Source organism: Astatotilapia calliptera, chromosome 13 (genome assembly GCF_964374335.1).
Source record: "Astatotilapia calliptera chromosome 13, fAstCal68.1, whole genome shotgun sequence".
NCBI classification, from domain to species: Eukaryota; Metazoa; Chordata; class Actinopteri; order Cichliformes; family Cichlidae; genus Astatotilapia; species Astatotilapia calliptera.
Window position 1 is genome coordinate 32950556 of NC_137434.1, and position 14284 is coordinate 32964839.

Genomic DNA, 14284 nt, shown 5'->3' on the forward strand with positions numbered 1-14284 from the left:
ACAAGTGTTCCTGTAGCTCCTGATAAGCCTGGTTGATGATAAGAGGTCAGCTGTGCTGTGTTATCAGACTTTATCTTTTCTACTAATGTTTCTCCTCAGTAAAGTTTTCCTTGGTTAATTTCATTGTAACTGGTTCCAGTTGTCCCTTAATGGGACGGGTCACTGCAAACAGCTTTTACATTTTTGTTCTGATTGTGACAAACGTGTGAATCTCGTGCTGCGACCTTTTCACTCATTCAATCTGAACACGCTCTGACACTTAGGGAAGGTTTGGAGCCAGTGTGAGACAGAATGATGAGATTTCTTCTGCACCGCTGATCTTCATCCCACCTTTAAACGTCCCCATCAAAGGTTTAAGACCACCTAAAAATGGCAAAAAATGATATTTTTCATGGTTGGATCTCAACAAGCTTCAACAAGAAGAAATGGAGGGAGACAAAACGTTTTTTCAAGCATTTATTAAAAACAAAGCTTAAACTGAAACGGGCTGTTTTGCAGCTGATCAAGGACCACACCTCCAGAAAAACATAAACCCCCTAAAACAGCTGTGCAGCAGTATATACACATCTGTGCTGGAGGCCCCGGGGCCGACCCAGGACACACTGGAGAGATTGCATGATGGTGGATGTGTGGTCTGTTGTTGATGGTGAATAATAATGACTGAAACACAAATCAAGCTGTTGCTATGGAAAAGTGCAAACTGTATTTTCACAGAACTATACATGAACTATGAGAGTGTGTGAAACTCAGACAACCTTGTGATTGTCTGGAACCAGTAACGACACTGAAGTCTCGAGCTGATAACAGCATTGAGGCTGTGGGGACGGTTCCCACAGGACATCCTGTTGGCCTGAGCTCGTTACAGACATCTGACAGAATGTACTAGAGAAGGTCACGATGATACTGAGGCCCCCGGGGTGAGATACTCAGAGCTGGAGTGAATAAGACTTGTAGAAGGAAGACCTTTGAATGCTTGAATAAAATGGTACGACCTAAGTTGATTTACTGTGAGCACATGATCTTTCAGGGAAATTCTTTTGTAACAGCAGCTGAAATGATCAGTCGTTCTTATTATTATTGGTGTTTTATATTCTTCTGCTTAGAGTGGCGGGGATGCTGGAGCCTGTCCCAGCTCCCTCACAGCGAGAGGCCGGTTACACTCCGGACCACAGCATCACACCACAAACAGTTTCTGTAGTTTTGCAACAACCTGCACACAGACTGTACTGATGGCCCCGCTACGTGCCTAGCCTTGGATTTCGCCTCCTCAGCAGCCTTGTTGAAGTCTGGTTGAACACGTGTGAACTCAGGAGCAGGGCTACAGGGACACCGGCAGGGCTAAGAAGCTGTTTGGCCTTCAGCTGCTGATAAATTTGTCCTTTTGCTCCGTGTCATCAGTCAGGGATGATGAAGAGCCAGCGTAAGAGAAAAACGTCCCTCAAATCTGAGGACTGTTTTGATAAAGGCTTTGCCCATAATTTCATTTTGTTCCGTTGAGGTTGCCAGACTACAGCCTGGTATGTGGATAAAACACTACGTTTAAACTTTAGTTTAATATCCTATCAGATGAAAACGTGGCCACAAATATCCCTTCCTGTTCAAGAACGGGCACAAAAGTGCTGAAGCTGCAGGTGACTGCAGGTCCCGATGACTTGGCTTCACTTCAGCCTTTTATTCGATTTTGACTATTTTGTACGAGCGCTGCGTTCTGCGGTGCAAGCAGAATCATCTGCAGCTCAACCTGATAAAGCAAACGACTGTGGACCAGCTGAGGTCCTTTAACATGTGTAGGGTGACACCCTGTTGAGGCCAGTGCGTCCTGGATGCTGTGACATGCTGGAGCAGCAGGTTGAGGGTCGCAGATGCCAGCACACTCAATGCACTGATCCACAAAGCAGGTGATGCTGTGGGTGTGGAGCCGGACTCTCTAAAGGTGCTGTTGAAGAGGTGGATGTTGTCCAAGATGAGGAGATGCTGAAAAGTATCTCCCACCCACTCGGTGACGCGCTGGCCGGTCACAGGAGCAGCTCAGCGTCATGTTTCTCCTTAATGCAAGACAATGGACCAGCTCATTTAGTACTTTTATTCAGGTCTTTGATGTTATTGTCACACAGCCGTCCCACAGGTGTACATATAGTCCAGTATGACAGAAGCATGTGTGCTGTTTGATGTGACTTTAATGAACACAACATTTATGTCAAGTATCCCACGGTGGTTCACTGACGCAGAGACGCGCCTCCCTTCAAATGTTATCTCGTTTGAACTAAAAGTCCAACAGTGTCCTGAGACGCCGTCTGCAGACCGTGTAAACACAGCATGTCCTCTCCGTTACTTCAACAGGTGTCTCAGCTGGTCCTGCAGGTTTTTCGAGTGCTCCACACTGGAGGACAGAGGAACAGAACCAAGCTTACTGCTGAGAAATGCTCCAGCTGTTTCTCTGAGGCATAAACAGCTGTGGTCACACTTACTTCTTCTGAATGGCCTCCTGCCTTAGACAGAGACAGACAGAGAGACTTTACAGCAACCAGTTTAAGCAAAGCCAACAGGTTTCATACATGAAAGAGACGAGTGCTACTTACTGGTACTGTAAATGTGTGGTGATAATGGACATTTTTCTCAGGCTCTGCAAGAGATGAAGAGAGAGAGCAAGAGCACAGACACAGTTTTGGACCTCAGCGAGTGTAAAATTGTTTTTGAGGATTTTCTTTCTCCAATAATGAAGCACATCTCATGTGATCGTGGAGATTTCCTCTGACCTATCAGAAGACTACTCACGTCCTCAGAGTGCAGGATAGCATCCTCCTGAATCACCATGCTTCTTGCTGCTTGACCGAGAAGCTGGAAGAGACATCCGCGGCAACGCAATCGTTACGATTATTCAATCAGTACTTCAACTGAGCAAACAAACCTCTATCACCATAGTAACATCTCACAGCTGTTTGTCACAGAAATATCGGGACAGCCGTCTGCAGTTGGAAACCCTGCGACAGACGGGCAGCGCGTCCAGGGTACGCAGCCTGTTGCCCTGTGACAGCTGAGCTTTGCTAAAGCAACCGTGGAAAACTCCACACCCACAGCACATTTAACAGAAAATCCTGAAAACAGGGAAACTCCTCAGGAAAAGGACAGCAGGGTTTTGTTCACTAGGCAAAAGTCTGTTTATTCCACATTACATGGTATTCTGGGATTTGTATCTCCTCCTGGGATCAAACTGGGATCAGGCAAACACTCAGACCCACTGGGTCGTGTTAGCGTTGGACCAGAAGAGTCAGCAAAACAAAACGAAATTAAACCAGACGCCAGCTGTGCAGACGCACACTAACAATCAGGACTTACACATTTTTAACAAAAACTTCACTTCTCTGGCTTTTAGAAACAGATCTGTTAGGAAGCTTCGTTGAACTTAACTCTTAACTTCACAACAAAACAAGATTCACACGTCCGTGTGTTCGATGAATATCACAAACCTGACTTCCTACAATTATCATGAAGCTGCTTTAAAACAAACCTGCCCAAGTACCTGGAGGAGTTACTGAGATAAGTACACTGTGGCAACGTGCACACACAGACCTGCCACCAGTCGGGATTTCTCCCCACAGTCCAAAGACATGCGTGTGACGTGTAAACACTACGTTCACACGGTGCTTTCACATGAGTCATCTGCTTTATGTTCTTTCATTACAGATGTTTGTAGTAACAGACGCATCACATTTAGAACTGAAAACACGGAGTTCATACAGGACAGTAAATGTCTCTGCAGCTCAAAACTCACAAAGCTGCAAACTACCAGCAACAGAAGACCGTGAGTGAGCGAGTGAAGCACTGCAGCAGGTCAGTGCCCGAAGCATCAGGATGGCCCCAAACTTCTTCCCTCAGCCCATTTGGACTAATGTCACAGTGATATGTTCATGATCCCAGCAACATCTGCTGCTTCCTGCTTTAACTGTTAAACCTAATAATCCTCAACTTTCTACATATGTTCCGCTTTTAATCAGCAGGATTTTCAGTACAATACACACACGTGCGTTTAAATGAAGTCAGGGCACCACGTGTCGAATTTGCCAGAACAACAACTGTCAGCTGTTCACATCTGAAACACCTGGCGCCATAAGACAACTCCAGCTGTCAGAGCAGCCGTCGTGTCCTGTTTGATTAATAAACAATGATCAGCTACAGTAACGCATATATTACAGCAGCGCTCGTCTTTTGGTGGGTTTTATTTTCTTTGTCAAATATTGAACATAACAGGCTGAATCCTTCCAGCATACACACTGATCTAGTTCCTGTAGTGTTTCCGTTAGCTAACAATGGGCTTTCCATTAGCTAGTTGCTCAAAGCAGACGCTAAAAATCACTAAACTTGAGTTAAAATCACTTGCGTGGCGATACCTCCTGACTGCGGGATCCTTTTAGCACTTGACGTGTCAACGCGATAACATCCCCGCTGCAGGAGCCCACTTTATCGGATAACAAGCCTTTGACAGACTGTCCGAACCGCGGCTGGGAATCAGCTGAAGCCATTTTCCTATGTTGGCTAGCGATGGTGCGCGGGAAAGGACAAACTACACAGCAACGAGTTCAGTAGATTAGATAGGGCTCCGGTGCAGACGCGCAGTCTGGCTGTGTGCAAATAAACTCCGCGTGTTTCTTTCTCACTTGCATGCAGTAAAATCACTTTTACTCCATTCTGTTCATCTAGCTTATTATTGACACGTTTCAGATGCGTGACGCTGATTAAAGTTGTACATAGGGTTGCCAACTCCCTGGAAAATAAATAAGGGACACCTCGTGGCCAGGGCCGGGCGACCCAGTTGTCTTCATCCTTCCCAGTGTGGTGAATTTTCTAGCTCTTTTTTTGTGTGTGAAATTATTTTTTTAACCATTTGACTTGAATTTGATTTAAGTAGATGCATATTCTATTCTTTGTGATATCAACACATGTGAAACAAATGATCATTTAGCCATTTATTTTTAGCTCAAAATGACAACATTAACACAGTAAAACAGGTCTCTTTCTTAAACAGAAGCCTGTCATGCTTAACTTTTGAGAATATAAGTAAATCTTTCTTTAAAAGAACTCTGTCCTGCTTAACTTAAAATAATAGAAAATAATAGAAAGAAAAATATTCTTGTAACAGTGCACATTTAGTACAATCGGCTTCAGCTGAGGTATTATTTCAGCTTTTCTAATCAGCTGCTCCTGTTTGTAAACCCGCTTGTTCCCATGATTACGCATCTTAACTCATCATTATTCATCTATGTATTACTTTTATGTATTAGTCATCTATTTGTTGTAATCATCTATCCTTGCAGTTGTTCATTACACAAAATAAATTCTATTATCACACTTCTGGCCACATAGCGCTGATATTCACTGCACATGCCCATATTAACGTTTTCCAGCCAGGTGTTTTCCTTTTCCCATTCTTCCCTTTCTCTGAGGGGAACAAACATTGCTGCTCTAATGCTGGGCTCACACTGTGCGGTTTTTGGCCCATTTTGAGCCGATTTTTGAGTGATCGGACCGATTTTGGCCTTCATCGTGCGTCGTGTAGTATACGTGGGGTAACGAGAAGTGATTAACACCTCACGACCAGCTCCCGATCATCAATCGCTCGTGAGGTTCTCACCACAGCCGCTCACACTGCTCGCGCGCAAACACGTAAACGTCGGTGAAAAAGACGCAGCAGCACGGCTGTGCAGCGTGTGATCTGGACACAAGCGATGGAGGCACAACTTGTAGAACTTTGGAAAGCTCATCCGAGCCTTTTCGATGTGGCATCACAAAATGATCACGACCACAACAACCGTGAAAATAGTTGGATTTACACTGCTGCTCAATCACAGCTGCCTGATCAATGTTTTTCATTAGCAATTTAGCAAAGTTGATGGTGGTGGTGTGTCTGTGTGAGTGAAAGACAGAGAGAGAGGGAGAGCGACAGATTTTCTGTTATAACCTTCATGTTATGGAGGCACAGTGTGAGCACTCAGGTCGCATCAGAGCATCGGCCGTATAGTGTGAGACCTGCATCGTGACCTACCAACTTCTAACCCCTGCGAGTCAATCGTGCAGTTTGAGCAGGAGCTGAATAACGTGACTGAAAAAATCGCACAGTGTCTGCTCAGCTTTAGGTGTACTGTCGTCCGAGACTTGCACCGCAGTGTCGGCGTTTGTTTCCCTGTTGGCCATGCTTCTTGTTGTGGTCATCTGTTGTCTTCCGGTATTTTCTCCGTAAGCGACCTTTCCTCGACCAATGAGATGAGCGGTAATCTGAATTGTCATACTCGAATTGTCATAAGTGTGCTGTCAGCTCATTGGTCACAAAGCAGGAGAGGGGCTGGGAATTATGTTTTCAAACAAAGCGTTAATTCCATTAAAAGTTATAGACTACTTTTGATTCTCACTGTATTACGGGACAAAGTGCGTCCCTTATTAGCTCAATACGGGACGTGTACTTTTGTTTCGAAATACGGGACGATTCCGTTTTTTAAGGGACGGTTGGCAACCCTAGTTGTACAACATCCAGATTTAAAATGAAACTGTGGTCACATCATATCTTACAGCAAATCAAACTAGGAATGCTACAAAGCAACACATACTCCACCACAAATTAACTTCGTGCATTCGGCGTTTTCCTGCGTGGTTCCCATGCCTTTAATAGCTAACTGGGTCTTCTTTATGATGTCCTGCACAGTTATACACGCTTTTACATGCGCGTACTCGCTCATTAAACTGACGTAATACTCACTCTACTAAGTAACTAAGTCCTTTCACACTGTTTCCTGTGTGTGCCTTTGTCTTGTTTTCTATATATTTCCTTTGTTTGCTATTTATTGATTTTACTTTTTCACTCCTGCACAGTTGGTGTGGAGCTCCTGTAATTTCTTTGTACGTGTACAAAGTCAATAAATGGCTATTCTATTCTATTCTGTTCTATTCTGTTCTGTTCTGTTCTATTCTGTTCTATTCTATTCTGTTCTATTCTGTTCTGTTCTATTCTGTTCTGTTCTATTCTGTTCTATTCTGTTCTGTTCTGTTCTGTTCTATTCTGTTCTGTTCTATTCTATTCTGTTCTATTCTGTTCTGTTCTATTCTATTCTGTTCTATTCTGTTCTATTCTGTTCTGTTCTGTTCTATTCTATTCTGTTCTGTTCTATTCTGTTCTATTCTGTTCTGTTCTATTCTGTTCTATTCAATTCTGTTCTATTCTGTTCTGTTCTGTTCTATTCTATTCTGTTCTATTCTGTTCTGTTCTATTCTGTTCTGTTCTATTCTGTTCTGTTCTGTTCTGTTCTGTTCTATTCTATTCTATTCTATTCTGTTCTATTCTGTTCTATTCTATTCTGTTCTATTCTGTTCTGTTCTATTCTATTCTGTTCTATTCTGTTCTGTTCTATTCTATTCTGTTCTATTCTGTTCTGTTCTATTCTATTCTATTCTGTTCTATTCTGTTCTATTCTATTCTGTTCTATTCTGTTCTGTTCTATTCTGTTCTATTCTGTTCTGTTCTGTTCTGTTCTATTCTGTTCTGTTCTATTCTATTCTGTTCTATTCTGTTCTGTTCTATTCTATTCTGTTCTATTCTGTTCTGTTCTATTCTATTCTGTTCTATTCTGTTCTGTTCTATTCTATTCTGTTCTATTCTGTTCTGTTCTATTCTATTCTATTCTGTTCTATTCTGTTCTATTCTATTCTGTTCTATTCTGTTCTGTTCTATTCTGTTCTATTCAATTCTGTTCTATTCTGTTCTGTTCTGTTCTATTCTATTCTGTTCTATTCTGTTCTGTTCTATTCTGTTCTGTTCTATTCTGTTCTGTTCTGTTCTGTTCTGTTCTATTCTATTCTATTCTATTCTGTTCTATTCTGTTCTATTCTATTCTGTTCTATTCTGTTCTGTTCTATTCTATTCTGTTCTATTCTGTTCTGTTCTATTCTATTCTGTTCTATTCTGTTCTGTTCTATTCTATTCTATTCTGTTCTATTCTGTTCTATTCTATTCTGTTCTATTCTGTTCTGTTCTATTCTGTTCTATTCTGTTCTGTTCTGTTCTGTTCTATTCTGTTCTGTTCTATTCTATTCTGTTCTATTCTGTTCTGTTCTATTCTATTCTGTTCTATTCTGTTCTGTTCTATTCTATTCTGTTCTATTCTGTTCTGTTCTATTCTATTCTGTTCTATTCTGTTCTGTTCTATTCTATTCTATTCTGTTCTATTCTGTTCTATTCTATTCTGTTCTATTCTGTTCTGTTCTATTCTGTTCTATTCTGTTCTGTTCTATTCTGTTCTATTCTGTTCTGTTCTGTTCTGTTCTATTCTGTTCTGTTCTATTCTATTCTGTTCTATTCTGTTCTGTTCTATTCTGTTCTGTTCTATTCTATTCTGTTCTATTCTGTTCTATTCTATTCTATTCTGTTCTATTCTGTTCTATTCTGTTCTATTCTATTATATTCTGTCCTGTTCTGTTCTTTTCTACACTTTTACAGCATCTTGTGTAGTTCTAGAAAGACTGAGTGTCATCTTATCTTGTTTGAGTTGTCACAGTCCTACAGATTCAAGGACCTGGCCTTGAAGTTGCTGCATAAAAGCAGCGCTCCGCAGTGGTTGGGAAACCTTGAACAGATATTTCCTGGGATGTTTCAGCTCTGTTGAACCAAGCGCCTCTGTCACTGATATGGCTTGGTTTTGGTATCTGTGTGTGTTCATGTTGGTGGGCCTCACTTTGTTAGCACTGCAGTTCAAGTTCAGGATGTCTGCACACGGTTCTAGGGAGCCGCCACACCTCCCTGCACTACCACTCATTGGCAGCCTGCTGAGCCTGCAGAGTGAATTACAACCACATGTGCTTTTCAAAGAACTGCAGGTAAAATACGGACAAACATACTCGCTGATGATGGGCTCCCACAGCGTGATTGTCGTCAACCATCATGTGCACGCCAAAGAAGTCTTGCTCAAGAAGGGAAAGACGTTTGCAGGAAGACCTAGAACTGTGGGTATAACTCTCTCCTAAATGTCCTGTTCTGTTTGGTTGTTTTTTGGATTGGTTTCCATCATGTCGTGTTTGTGATGAAGGTAACTACAGATATTCTGACTAAAGATGGGAAGGACATTGCATTTGGAGACTACAGTGCTACGTGGAAGTTCCACAGGAAGATAGTCCACGCAGCCCTGTGCATGTTTGGAGAAGGCTGTGCCTCTATTGAGAAGACCAGTGAGTACAGTTCACTCCTCTAGTTTGATACCACTCTCTCATGTGAGACTGCGTATGGCAGGCAGATCAGCAGCAATAAATCACAACAGGCAGACGCACTCATTTAAACGAACACACTCGAGGACTTTTTTTACTCTTCAAAGCATTTAAGCATAGATTTAAGTTAAAGAGAAATATCTAATGCAATGATCAGTCAGCAGGTGGAAAGGACCTGTTTTTACAAAGTGATTGGTCGTTCTACTCTCATTCTACTCTCATTCTACTCTAGCACAATGAAAATAATAAAGAGAAACAATAACGTTTATTTATATAGAGCTCACAACAAAAGTTTGGCAACAGTAGGAAACTGTGTGTGTGTGTGTGTGTGTGTGTGTGTGTGTGTGTGTGTGTGTGTGTGTGTGTGTGTACAGAGAGATTTCAAATGCTCCAAATGCAGTAATATCTGCTGTAGTGTTTCTAAGTATGATAAATATGTAAGGTAATGAACTTTGTCTTGCCCAGTTTGTGCAGAGGCCCAGTCTCTGTGCTCCGTGCTGTCAGAGGCAGCAGACGTGGGGCTGGCCCTGGATCTTTCTCCTGAGCTGACTCGCGCCGTCACCAATGTTATCTGCTCTCTCTGCTTCAACTCGTCCTACTGCCGAGGCGACCCAGAGTTTGAGAATATGCTGCAGTACAGCCAGGGCATTGTGGACACTGTGGCCAAAGACAGCCTGGTGGACATTTTCCCCTGGCTGCAGGTAAGCAGCAAGAACTCAGAGCAGAAACAATCAGACCGCAGTGTAAATGTAGGCAATCAACAGAAAGATAAAGGCCGCCTCGTTGCGTTTCCTTAGTGGGATTACTGCCACTCTGGTGTTGCTTAGAATCTATGGTGAAAGAATGTGAAGAGTGTCTGATCCACACACATTTGCAGTGCATGTTTATAATGATGCTAGCACGATCGAGCTCTCGCAGCACATTGTGAGCGATGAGCAAGAAGGTGACAGTTGGACCGTGATGTTTATCAGGCTGTTTTTGTCTTTATCACAGATCTTTCCTAATGCAGACCTACGTCTCCTGAAACACTGTGTTTCCATGAGAGACAAACTTCTACAGAAGAAATTTGATGAACACAAGGTAACCCTTTAACCACGGGGCCATTAGTGTTTGAAATTTAAAGGTAGTGTACAGTACAAACTGCTCTCTTAGTCATGTGCCCCGTACCTTATACCACATACTTGGTTCCTTTCATTTGTACAAATGCATCGGCAACATTTGAGGCAGAAAAACCACAATGTTGTAGTAGAGCTGTGATCCTGTGCAGCTGTGAGATGGTGGACATTATCACACAGAGACATACTTGACTACAGCGGTCACACTAGGTTGCTTTGCTAAATAAATACAAAGCGTTCTGTACGCTGTATCCTGTACGCTGACATGCTGCTCCCTCACAGGTGAATTACAGCGACCACGTGCAGAGAGACCTGATAGACGCTCTGCTAAGAGCCAAGCGCAGTGCGGAGAACAACAACACATCAGAGATAAGTGCAGAGTCCGTGGGCCTGAGTGATGACCACATTCTCATGACAGTGGGAGACATCTTTGGCGCTGGCGTGGAAACCACTACCACTGTGCTCAAATGGGCCATAACGTACCTGATTCATCACCCAGAGGTAAGGCTCGATCAGCAGCAGTGTTTCCACGAGGCGCGTGGCGTGGCTTTCAAAGATGTCTGATGAAAACGACCCTTCTCCTCCTCTCTGTCTGTGGTCTAAAACATGTTTAAAACTCTGAATCTAATTAAGTTTAAGCATCTTTTTACAAACTATACCTATGCAACATCATCAACACACACAAAGTCATTAATAAAGTCAGTTGTTGTGAAGCTGCAAGAAAACCACAGCTGAATGAAGCATACAGACTCCAGGTGGCTGCAGCTGCAGATCAGGTTACTCACCTGCCCGGAGTGTGAATGTGAAAGCACACATATGAAAACATGCCAAGTCTCACAACACGTAAGTGATGTTAATCTGAACTTGTGTAGTAGCATGCCACGCCCTTTATTCCCATTAATGTCCAACTTGCAGCAGCCAATGGGAATAATATTTTTATTGATTCTAATCAAATGCAACAGAGAAAAACGTGTGAATCCTGAGTGTGTGAAGCTGTTAAAGAGCATCTCCGATGCACAGTGACTCTACTGCTTCATGTTTAGGTGCAAAGACGTATCCAGGATGAGCTGGACAGGACGGTGGGTGACAGCCGCTCTCCTAAACTCACCGACCGAGGCAGTCTGCCCTATCTGGAGGCCACCATTAGGGAGTTATTACGGATTCGCCCCGTGGCACCTCTACTCATCCCCCACGTGGCTCTCTGTGACACCAGGTACAGCGATGCTCACTGAGTTCACCCATTTAATAAAGCCATGTTGACACACAGCAGAGGTGACTGCTGACTGCATCGATCTATTAAAATGACACACTTCTGTGAAAAGTGACCAGGCTGTTTATTAGGACAGGAAGCTTACTGCTCTGTACTGACAAGTAGGACTGATCTGGGATCTTCTGTTTCTGAATGAAGTCTTAAAAATACATTTACCTGATGCACAAACACCATTGTCAATCCCATGAGTGAACTGGGAGCTCTTGTCTCTGTAGCCTTGGAGATTTCACAGTGAGGAAGGGAACTCGAGTCATTATCAACCTGTGGGCTCTGCACCATGACGAGAAGGAGTGGAAGAACCCAGAGCGGTTTGACCCTGGTAAGAGCAAACATCTGTCCACAGTTTAATATCCAGTTATGGAAACTGATTTTATTCTCTGAGGCAAACGTCTGTTTGGTTTCTTCCCTCAGTCAAGGATGATTAATGGTGATAGAAAGGCAGACACTGTCTCTGGCTCCTATCATTGTTATGGCTTTTGGCTACTTAAGTTAATACACAATAACAGTGACATCAGGGTGCTTTGAATTGTATGTTAAAGACCCGACAAACACCCTGTTTTTGATGGTTTTTGGGTTGAAGAAGTCACCTGGATGAGTGACGAAACGTTTCTCCCACTAAAAAAACGGCCACGTCCAGATGAACAGAATCAACGTTTGGGGATTTACTTACCTGGATCATTGAGCATGCCATCCATCCATCCATTCGCTTCTGCTTATCCTTTTCAGGGTCGCGGGGGGCGCTGGAGCCTATCCCAGCTGCAGCATTGAGCATGCATCAAACGATAATTTTTGGACTTTCAAATTCTCCAAGGAATCTGAAAGTCCAAGGAGAAAGGACTCTAATAGCAGCAAGTCAGTGTCTCACCAGGAAACCCTCACCTTAGGGGATACCTGGAGTCTTGTTCCCGTTTGATTCACCGCCACTGTTTTAAGATCGAGACAAATACATGAAATCCTGAACCAACATATGTATACAGGCTGGATCTGACAGTTCTTTTAGTTTAGCTTCTGTGACCATCCCAGCTGGTGAAACCTGTTGTTGTTGCTCTGCAGGCCGGTTCTTGAATAGTGAAGGCACAGGACTGACGATCCCATCACCCAGCTACCTGCCCTTCGGTGCTGGGCTGAGAGTATGTCTAGGTGAGGCCTTGGCCAAGATGGAGCTCTTTCTCTTCCTGTCCTGGATCCTGCAGCGCTTCACTCTGACTGTCCCACCAGGCCATGATCTGCCAAGTCTGGAGGGAAAGTTCGGAGTGGTCCTGCAGCCGGCCAAGTACAAGGTGAATGCCACAATCAGACCAGACTGGGCAAGACATAAGTGCCAGGCAGAATAGTCCTATGGCTGTGAATACGTACGCACCATCAAGAAGGAAAGCAAGCTTGCAGCACTGTGACATGAAATCTTATTTTTCTGAAGTGTAACACAGTCTCCTGTAACAGCTCCAAACAGTCTCTTTATTTTTCTACTGTGAGGAGAACGTATCGGCCGGTGTCGCTAACTCTGCTGACATCAGGAGGCAGGATGCTTTCTCATTTTCAAATGTACAAGGTGACGTCTGTGATGAGATCATATAACACAGGATGTCCATTCACCCAAAATTTACTGCAAAAACTAACCCACAACACAAAGATGTAACCAGGTAATCTCAAAATGTAACCACTTTATTTTGATCCTGAGAACACAAATAAAGGTTTACACGGTAGAAATGTACTGCAGTGAAAGGAACAGGATGTCCCTTGTGGAGATACAGAAATTCTTTTATTGCTGCCGTATAACCTGCATCATTATAACTGCATTAATAACATTCTTTACAGCATCATTCCACTTAATAATATTTCTCACAGTATTGATACTGCATTACAGCTGTTTATTGAAGATGTCCATTTGAGGATCCTTTTATTATGATAACTTTTATTACAGGTACAGCCAGAAGTATTTTATGCACATTGCATATCTGTGCTTATTTCGAGTTGATGTTCGGTTCATTAGAGGTTTTAAGCTTCACTGGCGTGACTGTCCAGGTGATCCATGCTGAGGGAAACTAGAACATAGAAGGATGACTGCAATGCATGCTTACAGTACATATAATACATATAATCTAGGAATGTGTCCGGCCTGAGGCCTTAACTCATTTGAGTCAATAATTAGCCTCAGAGACCCTGAGGGCTTGAAGTTTACTACCTTGTATGGAAGGTGTTATAGAAAAGAGAAGTTCTATGTCTGCTTATAGCTATTAAAGATGTACGATTAACTGTGACTAATGTCTGGAACCTATTTTAATCTGTCATTGACGCCATGGGGGGGCGTGTACCCCACTGCTTTATAAGTGTCCACAACATGTATTTTGGTCAGAGGACATGTGCTGATGTTTTCTCCTGGTAAATAAACTCATCGTTTGATTGCACTTCTCTGGGGCCTCCGTGGTTTGTCTCACTGCTCTGCATTGATCGATTTCGCGACACCCCCATCAAATGTAAATTATGTTTACTCAATATAGTAAATATACTTGCATATACATATAAGTAGGAGAACTGCTTAAGGACAAGGATGTATACATAAACATATCCAGACCCAGCTCGCAGGAACCTGTGACAACAGTTTGTCTCCTGTTGCTCCGGCTTTTCTTTTAATTTGGTGTTGAGTCATAAACGAATC

General features: G+C 43.0%; 2 protein-coding genes across 3 annotated transcripts; one reads left to right on the forward strand and one right to left on the reverse strand.

Annotated features, from left to right (window-relative positions):
- Nucleotides 1-2069: 2069 nt before the first annotated feature.
- Nucleotides 2070-4770, reverse strand: borcs7 (BLOC-1 related complex subunit 7). Of its 2 annotated transcripts, XM_026189540.2 has the most exons (5): nt 4389-4770; nt 2776-2838; nt 2580-2623; nt 2469-2489; nt 2070-2380 (listed from the first exon to the last, which is right to left on the reverse strand). In XM_026189540.2, the coding sequence occupies exons 1-5, from the start codon at nt 4518-4520 to the stop codon at nt 2329-2331; spliced, it is 312 nt and encodes a 103-aa protein (XP_026045325.1). In that variant the 5' UTR covers nt 4521-4770; the 3' UTR covers nt 2070-2328. The 2 variants fall into 2 exon arrangements, with proteins under 2 accessions (XP_026045325.1, XP_026045326.1); XM_026189541.2 differs by lacking the exon at nt 2469-2489.
- Nucleotides 4771-8593: 3823 nt separating this feature from the next.
- Nucleotides 8594-14033, forward strand: cyp17a1 (cytochrome P450, family 17, subfamily A, polypeptide 1). The gene is made up of 8 exons (XM_026190832.2): nt 8594-8985; nt 9069-9207; nt 9709-9944; nt 10237-10323; nt 10641-10859; nt 11402-11571; nt 11844-11947; nt 12682-14033. The coding sequence occupies exons 1-8, from the start codon at nt 8671-8673 to the stop codon at nt 12960-12962; spliced, it is 1551 nt and encodes a 516-aa protein (XP_026046617.1). The 5' UTR covers nt 8594-8670; the 3' UTR covers nt 12963-14033.
- The last annotated feature ends 251 nt before the right edge of the window (nt 14034-14284 follow it).